The 13,077-nt window shown below is 35.3% G+C and overlaps 1 protein-coding gene across 6 annotated transcripts in view; it reads left to right on the top strand.

Moving 5' to 3' along the window:
- Positions 1–13,077, top strand: part of CCDC171 (coiled-coil domain containing 171) — a 148,034-nt gene that overhangs the window by 111,478 nt on the left and 23,479 nt on the right. The window contains exon 25 of one of the 6 annotated variants that reach the window (XM_074933255.1): positions 850–892. The exons of the other annotated variants lie outside the window; for them this stretch is intronic. Within the exon in view, the coding sequence (XP_074789356.1) occupies positions 850–853 (4 nt within the window). The 3' untranslated portion in view covers positions 854–892. Of the gene's footprint in view, positions 1–849; positions 893–13,077 lie in introns of those variants that run through there. 6 annotated transcript variants of the gene reach the window in all.

Genomic DNA, 13,077 nt, shown 5'->3' with positions numbered 1-13,077 from the left:
TGTGTTTCTCAGGTGTTTTGAGGTAATTTGAAAGGAAAAGTGCAGTAATAACATAAAAGCTTATAGTGTTGCTAGTATTATAGTCAAGTACTGACGTATCTCCAGTGTTAGCATATAATCATTATAAATTTATAAAATAATAGGTTCTTACAATTTATTTTACGTAAATTATGTATTCATGTATGATTTACTCATGCATTATCTGATTGTGTTGTAGGTCCAGTTTTCCTAATTAATTGGGCAAATATAAATGTAGTTTAAAGTGTTAGGAGCTTCTTAATTTGTATTTATTTTCACTCGTTCATTAATTTCAGATTTATGCTTGATAGATTAGAAGGTAAAAGATATGCATAATTCTGCTGATAATTTTTCTCAAAATAATAAACATTTCTCATTCTTGTGTTTACTTGTCAATAAAAAAGTTCTTACCAAATTGAGGAAGCAAGTGATTTCAAAGGTAACATTATAATTCTGTCATCAGATTTTATCCTCTGCGTGGGGCAAGTCTTTTAAATCTAAATCCATTCTGGTATGAGGACTTAATGGGATGAATTAATTGTGGAGTAGCTGCTTGAAAATTGAATTGTTGGTATTTTCAATCTTGTACTTCTGTTTTAGAGCCTTTATTTTTCTAATGCCATGGCTGTTAACAAGTAATTGTAGTTTTTTTCTCTCCTAATACTTCAGAAAGGAGAAACCTTTTTAAGAAAGTCTTGAAGATAGTGTGTTTATATATATATATATATCTCTATATCTCTATATCTATATATCTATCTCACCCACCCAAAGGTGGTATTACAGAGGCCAGAATGCTGCCTCCTCTGGAATCAGACTGCTGCTTCTTCTTAGGTAAAACTGGATCTTCATTCTCCAGGAGTTCAACAGCTGCTATCAACAGCACCTGGAGTGCCGTCCTCCTCTTCTCTCCAGAAGGAGTAATTTCTTAACTGGTGTCAAAATGTGCTGCTTCTGGACTGACCACGAGCCTGCCTTCCAATATACTGTTTAAAATAAGAAGTGATTCTTTATTAATATAATAATACTTTGTACATGCACCTTCAGTTGAAATACTCATAAATAAATAAGTTTTAAACTCATTAGAGTGGGATGACACCTCTTGCAACCCTGACCTTTTGCAAACTTCAATTTGTCAAAAATAAAGTTGGTGCAGGGCTTAAGAAACAATAATTAACAATAAAGTAAATTCTGAATAACCAGATTGAACATGAAGAACTCTAATTTAATCTCCCTGAATGTGTTCAGCTGGTATCTGGAGTGATGTCTCCAGATAAGTTTTATCATGATGATAACTATATAGAAGCCATTTTAGCATAGTTTATTTTAACTGTAATTCCTTTAAAACGTAACAACAATGTATATTAGCAAAACAGAATTTAAGACATCGTAGGTGAGGCATCTTCAAAATACCATTGATGTTGGAAATATGCCTTTTATAATTTGAATTTCACACCCCTTCTCCTTTCTGTAGATTAACTGTGTTCCCAACTTCCTCTCCTCTTCACATTTCCTTCAGTCTTTCCCTCCCTGTCCTCTATGGGCTTTTTATTGCTCTCCTTTTTTTCCTCACTTTCTCCTTCCTTATCATTAGCCTGTTTCCCTTGCTTTCTCAGCCACCCTTCCATTTTTTTTTTTTCTTCCCTTGGTTTTCTTCATGCTGATAAATGGAGACTATGTGAAGAACCCTTCTCAGAAGGCTTTGTAGTTAGCTGGTACACTGATTGCACCCCAACCCTGTTAAGTCTTTGGTGCTATGAGACCATAAATATCAAAGTCCGTATTTGTAATCACCAATTAATCAATTACAGAAAGCTGTCTTGTTATGCCTGTGAAACTACTGACTTGTTCAGCCCCTTTCATAAGCATTATTAATTTTGTAAAAAATTTTCAGTGAAGATCTGTGCCGTTTATCTTAAATGCCAAAGTTAGTATATAATAACTTAACCTTTCAGTAACCTTTCTTAATGGAAAATTGTTTTTCTTGATCCTGTCAAGCAATCATGTAACTATCTGCCTTTGTCCACTTAGACTTTTTCATACATTTATATCCTTTGCATGTGGGTAGTCTCTTATGAATGATCTGTGCTGATATGCAAGAAGGCTCTGTAAGAACTGTGTAAAATACGATCTTAATTCACCAAGTTTATTTGTTTAGCTTTTCTTTGGCTTGTAATCTTGGGATGGGTTTTTTTTCCAGCTGGTTAACAAGTTGCTGCATCTTATAGCATAAGGACCCAATGAGAAACATCTTTATTGACTTCTAGTCACTATTCTTCTATGAGAAAAATTACTCTAGAGACATGGTGATCTCAATATGTACCCAAAGCTGCCTCATTGAATAAGGGCAGACTCCTAAATGCTGTAACTACAAAAATAAAGCATCATTCAGTAACAGAAAATAACAAATATTGTTTTCACAGCATCTTGTTTGTTAGGCAGTTTTTCTTACTTCAGAAATCCTATCTTTCAGAACTACATGGGATTATCTGTGCGCAGTATCTTCAGACAAGGAGCAATTTTACCAGATAACCACTGCATAGCTTGGATGTGACTGTATTGTTTGATACTGTCTGCACTGTGTACTGTTGTAACACAGATAAGCCCATTCAGAAGCACAGCTGTTAAACTGTTGATAATCATGTGGGTTACAAAATGAATTCATGAAGTGAATATCATGAAAGATTAGGAATTGTCTGGAGTCTTACTTTTTTTGTACTGGATCTTTTAATTTCAGAAACTAAGAAGAAATGCTGAGCGAGTGAGTCTAAGCAGTAGGAGTTAATAAGGCAATAGACTTTATTACACAAATATCTTGGTAGCAGAAACATAATCAAACTTTTTAAAATTACATTTAAACTAAAAAAAAGAAACTTCTTCAAATGCTGAATCTATTGTTTACAGTATTTTTTCACTGAATTGCTTAGCATTCCATTATTATAAAACATACCTCTGTTATTCTTACCAGTAGCTTACAGAGCAAGAAAAAAATTACGAAATAATGCACTATATTAATGCAAGATTTTTGTAATGGAATCCAGGGAGACATCTCTGCTCAGATACTGCATTTGGTGGGCCTTGTAGTTAAAAACCTGGAAGAGGAAGGGTTATCTACAGCTTGAGTGAGTTTATTATGGCTTAGTGATTTGCTGATTGATTTCATTTGCTGTCAGTTAAGGCTCTCTTAATGTCAGCTTTCTTCACATAATGCCTTGAAATAAAGACTGATGAAGTTTTTCAGGTTGATGCCGCTTACATAAACTGACCCTGATTTGCCCTTCTGCATGACAATATAAGTGACAGCAGATAGATGAAAATATGGCAATGAATATGCAACTTAAGGATTAAGAAAATAGGCATAAAAACCCAGGCTGTTCTCTTCATTCCACAGTTGTCCTATATTGAAGGAGTAGACTGGGATAGCATCCCAAGTGCTATACCACTGAAGTGAAATTCAAAGGGGAGGAGTTTTGAAAGGATTAAAAGCTAACCTGTATTTTGCCACTAATTTATTTTGGGTTTTGTTGTTGTGGGCAGGGTGGGGGCAATGTGAGGGGTATGTAAGTTGGGGCTCATAAAATCACGTATGTTTTTACCTGTGAATTTTCTTTTTTTATGTTGTTATCTTGCAGGAATCATAATGAACTACTTTAAAGCTGTTGTCTTGATTTTTCAGTTACTGAATTGTTTGACAGTCTAGTGATATGTGCTGCTAGAATCCTAAGGTCACAAGTTCCAACACACATTGAACTGTGAAAAGCATAAATTCTTAAGATTGATACAGCCTATTGCAGTAGATGTTCTAGGACAAATATGCTTGAAATAGGGCACTCAGTTTTAACAAATACTTGTTCATTGCAGTACCCAATTTCATTATAGCCTTCCTTATTGGTCTCTTCCTGTTAGAAGCAAGAATGTGGTAAGAAATTAGGGTGTGGGGAGAAAATGGAGAGGGCTGCAGTGTGCTAAAGTAATGGAAAGAGGGTGAATATGGAACTGTTTTGTAAACCTGAATAATAGGGATACACAAGCATGCATGTTGGCAAGTTTACCTGCAAAAGATTGAGTCTTTCGTGGCTTTTAAAAAGATAATATTCACGGAAAGACTACCGTTTGTTTGTCCTCCTGGAGCCTTGCTAAACTTCGATTGCTTCCACATCATGATCTTTTTTCACAAAAGTGCAGTTCTAACGTAAAGATCAGGAGGAAACAGTCACCCATTCCATTTGTGGGGCAAACTTGCAATGGCCATTTAGTACCTAAAGACTGTATTTTAGTTGTGACTTCTCTCTTTTCAGAGGCAGATACGTTCTTTTCTAATACCAGCACCCATTTGTCAGTTTCCCTCTTTCTGATCCTATCATAACTGACAAATACTAAAGGGAGAGATTAGAGAGCAAATGATTTTGCTGTTGCTACTGTGCATAGTGCCAGACTTTCTCTCCATCTAGTTTCACATTCTTAAAGGAATAACTTTTTAAGTAAATTAATACTGCACAAGCTAAAGATCACAAGTTGAAGTTTAGATTCTGAAGTTTTTATAAATGCTTGCAAAGACCACAGGACTGGGTTTTGAGTGGCAAGTCTCCTACATGTCAAAATGTGATGTTTGTCCATACCTTGGCAAAGGTCACTATCCTAGATGCTTGATTTGTTCTGCATTTATTCCATGTGAGACTTGCTGCAAATTTTAGTCCACTGGTAAATAGAATGGGACTGAGTAAACAAAATTTAATGCCTAGCAGGCATATAAAATAGAAGTAAATCTGGTTGTCCGCCTGCTTAAAAACAGATTGGACAGAGGAAAGTAAAAAAAAAAAAAGAAAAAAAAAAAAAAGGTATAAGAAATGGGGCTAAAACGGCTCCAGAATTTCTCCCAGCCTCCACCATTTTAGTTTAAGGACCTCCTGAAATAAAATTCATGGTTTTGTATTCAACAGCCATTTATCGTCCCATTGCTTTTTGAACCCATGTAAAGTTAAGCATTCACATGACTTGAGGAGAGGACTTCTGTATCTTAACTACATATTTTCTGAGAAACTGTTTTCTGTGTTTGTTTTGAAAATAGTTTCTCCTACTTCATTTAATGTTAATACATTAATGTTAATAAATATTCCCAATTTCCCTTCTTTATACTAGCCATGTTTGGCATCATCTGTCATAATCACCTCCAGTTGTCAGCCACTCCTGCATCAGGAGTTTCTTTTCAGGTTACTTTCCTCATTTCTGAACTACAAGAAGGTGAAAAACAGTATAAATAATCTGTAGTTTCTAGATTTGGTAAGATGTGGAAGTGGTTTCTCTATAGGCACAATTGCTCAAAAATGACCTAACTGCAAGTAGTGGTCCAGCTCTGAAAAACTGATAAGGAAGAAGTAACCAGTTAATATCAGTGGTGGTTTGGGAGATGCTGTCCTCTAGGGGGTTTGTAAGTTAGTACAGCCTGGATAAGAACCAGCTGCTTTTGCTGATCCACCATTAAGGTCACCACTCAAGCACATGGTGTTTTGTTGACTGCAGTCATTACCAAATCTGGTAAAAAAGAAAGACCAGAAAGGGCTTTATCAATCTAGTTATGATACCCTATGATAAGGGGCATTTTACTTCTGGTCCTGTTGTTGAAGAATACTTTATGCTCTCTAGGCAAACTCATCTCACCAGTGCCTGTCCTCCTTAGTTTTCTCCTTTCAGTGTTACTATAAGCAATTCTATTATAAGTAGAATTCAGAAAGTCACTTTATCTCTTATGCTTCTAAGGAATTGGATCTAATCATTGACTGTTGGCCAGACAGGGGAATGGACCATAACAGCATGTTCCTTACTTCCCAGGCTCCCTGGCTAATAATTAAAATCCTATTTTGCAATCTGAGGATAAGTTTTTATTTAATGAAAAGACACTTGATGCATTTGCTGAAGACAAAGCAGAAAATCAATGTCTTCCAAAATATTACCAAAAAAAACTTCATCAGGTAACAACGCATCTTTGAACTGCTGGTCTGAATTAGGAGAACAAGAGCTCTGCCAACAGAAAAGTTAGTGTCTTTGTCTTTCAAGCTGTTCCAAGTGAACAACTTTCCCACTTAGTTTGTTGACCTCTTACACAGAAGAGGCCCAAACTTTGGTATAGTTGAGTCTCACTCATCCACCAGTTTTTACCATGTGTTGGTTGGGATTTCTACCTTCCCGAGTTGAGCTAATCAGTCATCTGTATGACAAATGCCAGAAAGATAGACAAACAGAATCAGTTTTTCCCAACAAGGGTTTTCTTCAGCTGTACATCTATTGTCAGTAGAATTAGATACTCAGAGATGTCAGGGACCATTTTATTTATTCTTCTTCCTCAGGTTATGACAGTTAAACTGCATGAGGAAAATATTTTCTTTGTTTCATACTAAGCTTAAGGATAGCAAATTGTCAAGCTCAGTGTCAGTACAACTTCTGGCAGATGTTCTCCAACTTCTGCTTTGGAAAAAGGGATGCTAATGTGTATGCTCTTTGTAAAGGTCAGTAGTAGGTGTGCTCTTTAAATTTCCTTTGACTCTTCGGCTATTGGAAGAAGAGCTGTTGTCCCTGAAAATTCTAATGAAGCATTTTCATGGCATAAATCAGATATTGAAAGCAAGTCTGAAAATCTAACAATTTGTATGTTGGCTTTTTTAAATACAAATTTTGATAAAGTTCAAGAATTATGAAGCAAACTAGTTATTTCACTAACATCTGAGTTTAGGCAGAGTTTCAGGAGAACAGCTGTCTGTCCTGTGTGTGGCAGTGGACATTAGGTTAAGGATGTGTCCATTTACCTAAGGAATGCAATTCAGCTTTTCTAGATCATTATTTTCTCTATAGAGGCTGATGGGTACTTTTTCCTATGCTGGCATCATGAATTTGTGCACATAACTGATGTTTTGGTGAGAAGTCAAAATGAAAACATTAGTTTGCTATCCAGCCTAACAGGTATACTTTAGAGTTTCCTTACAAAACTACAAAATGTTGCTTTATGTAGGATAAAATATTTATGTTGAATTAAAATGCAGTGCTACTATAAGCACTTCATAAGAAAAGCAAAGGAAGTGAGATAACTATATCACAAAACTTTGTGCAGTTTTATAGTTCCTGTGCTCCATTAGACTTGAGCATTCATCTAAAATCTGATATGAAAAATAGGACTCAGTAATGATTGATTATGTATGAGCCACATAATTGCAGTTGTCATACTGACTAAACCTGCCAGAAGGGACCTATGTCTCTCCTAGTAAATGGCAACTACAGCACAGATTCTTATCATCTTTCTGCATGGAAAATACAAAGTGGACACATTTCCCCCTTCTAAGCATATGTGAAATATTTTATCTAACTCAGTTTGAAAATGTTTTAATCTAAAAATGGAAAGGTGGTTCTTGTGGCCAGAAAGGAATAATCTGTATTGCTTCATAGCTCTAATCAAAATATTTAAGAAAATATCTGTGTTGAACCCAGATTTTGTGGGGTGATAAATTTCTTCTGTTGGAGTAACTGACAGACTTTTTATACACTGGTTCAAACTAAAAAATTGATATTTTTTCATGAGTTTCCAAAAAGACTGATAGAAGTCTCAGTAGCATCTATTTTTCTGTAAAGCATATTTCTTTACTAAAAGTAATTGAAATAGGTCTTAGTTACTAAAGCACTCTTTAAAGCCAATATAAAAACTGTCGAATTAGTTACTTATGTTGGATAGATTGTGGACAGCATTTCAGAAGAACAAGTTTTTCAGATCTCACATTTACTTTCCATGTGAAATTGCTTCAGATTTTCCTACTTAGTAACTTGATAGATTGTCTGCTTCTCTCCCTTCCTTAAATAATTCTTATACACATACACCTATAATTAATCCATTAGATTTCATATGATTAGTGTTTAGGTAACATTTATTTATAAAAATTGGTTTGCTTATGTGGGGTATCTTGTCTGTATATAGGAGTCCCTTAAAAATAAGAAGGAATATGCTTTTTAAAATTGATTTTACTTCTATGCATTTGGTTGCAAAACCAGAATTCTGTACTTCAGCTTTTGTGCATCTTTTCTCAAGATCTCACTCCAGTAGACCAAAAGTAACATCACCCAGATACAGGCAACTTGACATTTCACATGGATTTTGATGACAAGTTTTGCTCTCTTGTTTCTCCTCGAGACGAGTATGTGATGGGAGACTGGCATTTTTTAAAATGAAACTGCATCCTGACTTTTCTGTTGTGACTGCTGCTGTTTAGTTCTTCTCATCAGTGGTAATATATTGTGCTCACTCTAAGAAGATTTTCATGCTCACAGTTGAGGCACTTTTAACGTGGACTTTATATTATTTTCAGTGCCTACCTGTCCCTCTTTCTTTCATTCCTGTCTAGAATATACACTGCAAGAGAAAGTTGAAGGAAGGGTACCAGCCTGAACTTTCTTTAAATTTCCATTTCTTTATCACCAAAACCATTTACTTGAAAATTCTCTTCCTCCATGACAGAGTGAATTGTTCTTTTTGTATCAAGACTGTGTAAGAAGACGTAAAGGAGTACAATGTATTGGTGCAATTCTCCCCGTAGCTGTAGCTTAAACTACAAGTTCTTGAGGATGATTGTTTTTCTTTTACATTTTGCATGCTTGACTTCATGCAACAGACAGTGAGAATGATCTTTGCATGTAAACATTATTGGCCTATAAAAATCTTGTTTTCTTGATTTTGTTAAGTGGTAATTTTGCTTGCTTGGTCCAGAGATATCTGAATAGTCAAGGCTGCAGGTAGCTCCTCTGCTCAGAAATTCTCAGGATGCTTTCTACCTGATCATACCAACAAACACATTGGTCTTAATTTATCAGTTTCTAGAAGATGAATATTGCTTTTGAAACTCTTACACTCTGCAGTAATTTCCATGGCGATTGTTGTTGCCCATCTGCTATGGTTTCCACTTTCCCTTCAGTCTCTGTCAATTTCAGTGCTTCCTTTTCAGTTTTCTTGTAGAAAGTCATGTCATTACCTCTTGCAGAGAATCTAGCCTTTTATTTAGAGCTTCACTCCCTTGCGCTATCCTCTGAGACCTACAGGCTAAAGTAATTGTTATTGAAGCGAAGGGGATAGAGTTAGGCCCTGTGTGTGGCACTGAGTCAGCTTTTGTTGGGGGAAAAAAAGTTATAACAGAACTGACCTGCTTTTTGGCACATTTAAATTGTGCGTGCCATGCTTGAATGGCACCCAACAAAAAGTTCAGTGTCAAGATGAAATGTAAGGAGAATAGATCATTAAATAAGTGCCAAACAGCTGCAAAAGTGCAATTTTGCTGAATGCCGTTTCCCTTGAGGGTTTTTTCTGATGCCTGAGAAGCTGCTGTATTTACATCCTCCACTGATGCCACTAGACATTTTGGACTATGGGTCAAGGCAGCCAGAATGGGTTTTCAAATGCCAAAACGTATGGGGGAAACGAATTTTAATCCTTTCTTCCCCCAATACAGGTCTCTTAAATCTATAATAAGTAGCCTGAAATCTTGCTTCTGAAAAGAAAAAGTAATTGATGTATGTTTTGTTTCCCGGACTCGTTTTAACTAATTTTATTTATGTTAATTTGAAGCAAGGCAGTAATGACAGGCATTCTACAGGTTATTCATTAAGCATGCACAACTCCAGTCTGTGGAGTTTTGTTTTCACACCAGCTGCTTTTGCCCCAGCTACACGTCAGCCAAATTCTGTACCATAAATGAAATTCTTAGTCTTTTCAGATTCTCATCCAAGCACTTTGTTATACTAGAGTTCATCTTTCATTCTTCTGAAGTCCATTCATTATTCCTTCTCTTGTTCTTTTTCATCTTTTTGTATTTGTTGCCCTTAGGTAAACCTACTACCTGCTAACATTCTTCTTAGTTGAAGAATTTCCTGAAGGGAGAACCTAATGGTCAAATGTTAATTTTGACTTTTATATATATATATATTTTATTTTTTTTTAAGCACATTGTGTAAAATAGATGGTCTTGTTATTCTGGCTGCTGTATTACAAACTCAGTGCTTATATTGTCAGGCCGTTAGTCTGTTTGATACCGTCTAATAAGTGTCATTTCACATAAAGTCTCCTTTAGTTTTATTCCTTCTAAACAGGAGATACAGTTCTATGATAACAACAGGCCCAATAAGATCCTGAGTTAATGGTATAACATGGATATAAAAGAAGCTGATTCTTAATCATTTGGTACTTTATTTGTGTTGTATTTATTATGGTATATATTTATTAACTTCAGAATAGTCTAAAACTTTAAATGGAAACTTCCATTCACAATTATTTATAATTCATAATCCAAATAAAAATTCTCTTGAACTGTTTGATCTCATTAACCAAGTACTGAGGGCAAGAGAGACAACATGTTGTGTTTTAATTTGGAACTAGAAATGCCATTTTTGTAATGTATAATAAACACATTAAAACTTTGAGAGGTCTTCTCTAATTTTCATGTGTTGATCTGTATATTCTTGTATGTTTCTACTATAACTGAATTGAGAACAGCTGAAGTTTGAGTAACCTTTGCATATCATAAATTATTTTTTAAAAAATAATTAATTTTATGTAAAGTTTGTTTTGTAATTTGTCAGTATTAGATCTTTTTCACTTTAAATAAAGTACTCCTGAAAACTGGAGTCTTCGAGTCTTTTAAATTTATAGTCGGTAAGCATGCAAAAGCTGTTCTGCAGCATCTATAGCACTGTGCACCTTAAAATTACTGGTTCTAGAAATGGTGTACAGAAAAAGGAAATTATTTGTTATTCAAAAAATCACAGAGGGAATATTAGAAAAAGTTGCTTTTACCTGTCCTCTGGAGAACTTCTCTACTGTTAAGAGTTCTCACTCCTTTTAAAGATTAATTTGGAGAAAGAAAGCACAGCTTAAATTTTGCTGTTTTGCTCTGCAGTTCACTCAGGTTTAGTTTATAAACAGCATAAAATTAGTTTGTCTCCTTTTTCCTCTGAATTCAGGTTTCTCAGCTTCATCAACCTGTAGCTTAAGCCAGAAATTTTTATGCATACCCTCCTATTTCAGATGAGACATCTTTGAACAGGTTATAAGTACCTTCTTCCTTGTGGCTGCTTTGAAATAAACCTCATTTGTTAATTTCTTTTAAAGCAAAACGTTTAATCTTTGTTAAAATTTTATATATGTTCTCTTTTATCTATATATGTGCTTATCTATTTATATTCAGGGTCTTAGAGCATTCATAGATGTCTCTGCACATACAATGTTTTGCAATGCTCCTGTCCTCTGACCTTGTTTTTACAAGCTGAAGAGGCAGGCAAAACAGCCAGGTGTGCAATAATCAGAATCTTCAGAGTCCCATTTTCTAAGTAAATAAGAATCTGAAATATAAAATACTTTGTTCCTTTACCATGTGAATAGCATTTACCCGAATTTTTCAAAATTTTCTCATTTTCTTTGGCTTCAAAGGTAGTTAAAGTGTTCACAGGGTTTTTTTCCAGATGGGGTTACTGTTTTAAATTTATAAATACCCATTAAGAAAGATCCTTGTGCATTTAAAGTTATATTTGAAAATGGGACTTGGGCACTCTTGCAAATTTTGTGCCTTGTCCAGCACCTTCAGCATAAAAGCATCCTTTTCCCATGCCAACCTTATGAATGTATTTTTATCCTGTGAGTTCTATCCAGTTATCCAGCAAAGCCTTGCATCTGTTTTCATGAAGCTGCCTGTGTCTTAAGTGTTGGAGCATGGGTCTCCTTTCGCACTGAAGACACTTCTGACATTGCAAACACTCCTACCATTATAATTTGCTTCTGCCATATTAGTAGCACATGATGTAGAACTTTAAATAATAGTGAAATCCTTTATAAAATAAGGCATTGTGTGGAGTAGAAGGAAAGGAGTTACTGAAAAAAAGCTATTCAATTGTTTGATTAATTCCTGGTTTTCTTTGATTAATGCAGAGTAATTAATTACAATTTCTGCTCTTAAAATTGACAATCTATGTAAATTTCAACCGTTATTAACTTGCATCATGTTCCATCCTTAGGAAGACTATGTAATCACTCATTTGCAGACTGGTTGAGGTTGGGAGGGACCTCTGAAGGTCATCAGGTCCAAGCCCCCTGCTTAAGGAGAGATACGTAGGGCCATTAATGTTAAAAATTAGTATTCTTCAGCCCCACTATTGCTGTGGCCTCCTTGGTTAAGTGTTCTCCCCACTAACTTGCCTGCCACATTCATCTGTCTGAAAAGGCTTTAACTTTTGAAGTGTTCTGAGTCACAGTAATATGGGTGTCTATAATGTTTGGGTGTCACTACATCTGGCCTTTCTGAACAGAAATAATTTTCTGGTATTTTTACAACATCTTTATTTGTAATGGAAGACAAATTTTTACTGTTTCACGTTCGTGGTTTTTACATGTCAGTATTACCACCACATTCAAACCCAGAAGTGCTTACTTACACATCTGCAGGATCTGCATTTATGAATGTCAAATTTTATGTGATAAAAATTAATCAGTAGGGTTACTGAAGTATCTTACTGCTATGTATACTTTAAAAGTATGTATAGATTTTACTGCTGTGTGTACTTAAAATACTCCTTAGCAGGAGAAGAAGAAAATTCCGCGGAACTTGACGTGCCTTCTCTGTTAAGAGACTTTGTTGATCATGGAACAGTTTCCAGAGCTGCAGATAATATTTGTATCTGTAACATGCAAACAGGGATCTAAATTTAAGCTTTGAACTTCTTTAGAGATGTGTTTAATCATTATATTACAGATCTTATAATGTGCAAGTGACCAGGTTCTATGCCTGTTCCCTGTGTATTAAGCTTTCTAATAAGTGGAAGTTTTGTATGGTGTAAAACAGATCTGTGTCTTAATCTATGACTCCTCCCAGTGGCATGTCTAAAAATCCAAAGTATTTGCCTTCCTCCAGATGGCATTTAGAATAAATGTTCTGCACAGTCATTATCAAGGAGTCCGCATTGCCCACTGGAAGGCCGAGAAATATTGTTTTCCCTAATCTGGTCCTCAGTGGGAGAAATCTAAACTGACCCTGACCCTTAGCTAGG

The sequence above is a fragment of the Athene noctua genome, chromosome Z (genome assembly GCF_965140245.1).
Source record: "Athene noctua chromosome Z, bAthNoc1.hap1.1, whole genome shotgun sequence".
NCBI lineage: Eukaryota > Metazoa > Chordata > Aves > Strigiformes > Strigidae > Athene > Athene noctua.
This window is presented reverse-complemented; position numbering and strand designations above follow the sequence as displayed.